We start from the raw sequence: 2,500 nt of genomic DNA on the forward strand, positions 1-2,500 counted from the left end.
ACCTGTTGCTGCAGCCGTCATGTCGGGATCTGGGGGTGTCTCAATGAGTTTCACATTCCTGTGCTGGCTTGCTAGGTGCTTGCTCAGATTTGAGGTGGAATCTTTCGCTGTAGACAACATTTTCTTCCCACACAGAGTGTACAGCGTTAATGTTTTTTTCGTAATGTCTGAACTGCAATGAATTAAATGCTCCATGTTCGCGCTCTCTCCTGCACTCCATGTCTTGCACACGTGTGTCTCTTGTTTACATCTATGTCGCGCAGCTATAGGCTACGTCATTGTCACGAGTTAGTCTCACAAAGCAAAATCCATATGGCAAAATCCCAAATTCTTTTACTGTCTATGGCAAAATCACAGTTTAGTAACGCAGTAACGCAGGCTGCTTGCAGGAAAATAAAAGTAATATAGTTACTGTTTTTGCAATTGTAATCCCTTACTTTACTAGTTATTTGAAAAAAGTAATGGGATTATGACGTTACTTCTAACGCATTACTGCCCATCACTGCCCAACACACACGGTCAGATGGTTTAGATGTACTGTATCTAAAATCTTACACACACACACACACACACACACACACACACACACACAATCAGACAGACTTAGATTTAGAGATCAGTGGAAGGAGTGTGTAGGTTTGTGTGTGTGTCTGTGTGTGTGTGTGTGTGTGGAAAGAGGAATGATAAAACTCTTTCGGTTTGAGCAGGAAAGTTGAGTTTTTTAAAGTTTTTAAAGAAGTTGTAACTGAACTTACTCATCATGCAGTTCCAGATTCTCAATGGGGATGGTCTCTTCAAAGACTCTGCAAGCAACAGCGACACAGTTAGAGCCAAGATGGCTGCACTACTGTAGCCTGGCAGCCGAACTGGCTCCTCTGTTTCATCAGACACTCTGTCTGTCTATGACTTTAAAGAGATTTTCTGTGAGAAGCAAATTGAGCGGATGAGACTCACTCCTTGTCGATGCAGAAGCATGTGACGGGACCCAGGGCTGTGCACGTTGCTGTCCTCAGGATCTCACTGAGGGGACAAACACACAGCAACTCCAGGGGGTCAAGGGTCAACACTATGCAGATGACAATGAATGAGTTTTATGTGAATAGCAAGCGTGAGTGATCAAGACAAGGGTTGCACAACAAGGCATGATTTCATGTTGCCTCATAAATAGTTTTTGTTCTAAATGATATAGAACAGTGTTTCTTAACTGGTGGGTCGGGACCCAAAAGTGGGTCGCGGAACCGTCAGGTCAGGGTGGGTCGCGGAGCTTGTGTGCTCCCCTCACAAGAGATATATCTCAAATGCTACCTTTATCAGATCTGATATCAGACCTTTCAGATCTAATGGGTCAAAATGGGACAGAAACCCAGTGTGTGTGTGTGTGTGTGTGTGTGTGTGTGTGTGTGTGTGGTGTGCAGTGTATTGGTGGCACATGAGAGCATGAAACCATCAAAACTAAAATGCCACATGGAAACTAAGCACCCTGTCAAAACAAACCTGCCGAAAGTGTTTTGAAGGTGACATCAGGAGTTGAAAGCTTTACAAATGTAAAAGTTCCGGTCAGCCTCCAGGCGCTTTGCGTGTCTCACCATGTAGCTCGCCGTATCCGTTGGCTTCAACGGCTAAATATACGTATGGGCCGCAACTTCATGGACATGTGAAATTGTGGGTCCCAAAGCCGGACCAGTTAAGAACCCCTGACACAGAATGTAGTCGGTGCCTGGAAAACCCCATGTCCGGAAGCAGATTTCCTTATTTCAACATACCATAAAAATATCTAAAAGTAATGCAAAATGTATCATAATGATTATAATGTATATATTTAAGTAAATAATTTCATCAGTATCAAAAGTTAGAAATTGTATATGTTTTAAATGTATTTTGTATCAGTTGAACTTGTGTCTGAGTTTTGTCAATTATCATCAGACATTTTTTTATAATAAAAAAAAATCAGGAATAATTGTGGGCAGCTAAAACACAGAGGACCCCTTTAGTTCTTCCTCATGTCATGATACCTTTCTAGTTCTGGTAAGTTTTTCATATATCCATCTATTAACACCTGGCATGTCACAACAATAATGTGTCAACACACCGAAATGAGCAAAATACAACATTTGTGAAACATGTTCTGTAATTAAGGCTTAAGGCTAGCATTTGTACCGTATGAGGGCTAGCGTTTATACCGTATGAGTGTTAGCGTTTATACCATATGAGGGCTAGCGTTTATACTGTATGAGTGTTAGCATTTGTACCGTATGAGCGTTAGCGCTTGTACCGTATGAGGGCTAGCGTTTATACCGTATGAGTGTTAGCGTTTATACTGTATAAGCTGCGAAGGCGATAACCGTGATGAGGAGTGTTAGCTGCCAGGGTCAGTATGAGTGTTAGCTATAACCGATGAGGGCAAGCGTTTATACCGTATGACCGTTAGCATTTGTAAAGGGTTGGGGCTTATCAGAGATGAGTGTTAGCGTTTATACTGTATGAGCGCTAGCGTTTATAC

The 2,500-nt window shown here is 42.2% G+C and overlaps 1 protein-coding gene across 1 annotated transcript in view; it reads right to left on the bottom strand.

Moving 5' to 3' along the window:
• prkg3 (protein kinase cGMP-dependent 3) overlaps positions 1 to 2,500 on the bottom strand; it is a 59,208-nt gene that overhangs the window by 36,599 nt on the left and 20,109 nt on the right. Inside the window, exons 11-12 of the mRNA XM_048249738.1 lie at positions 955 to 1,020; positions 756 to 803 (exon numbers count right to left, since the gene is read on the bottom strand). Of these exons, the coding sequence (XP_048105695.1) occupies positions 756 to 803; positions 955 to 1,020 (114 nt within the window). The remainder of the gene's footprint in view (positions 1 to 755; positions 804 to 954; positions 1,021 to 2,500) is intronic.

This window comes from Alosa alosa, chromosome 8 (assembly GCF_017589495.1).
Source record: "Alosa alosa isolate M-15738 ecotype Scorff River chromosome 8, AALO_Geno_1.1, whole genome shotgun sequence".
Lineage (NCBI taxonomy): Eukaryota > Metazoa > Chordata > Actinopteri > Clupeiformes > Clupeidae > Alosa > Alosa alosa.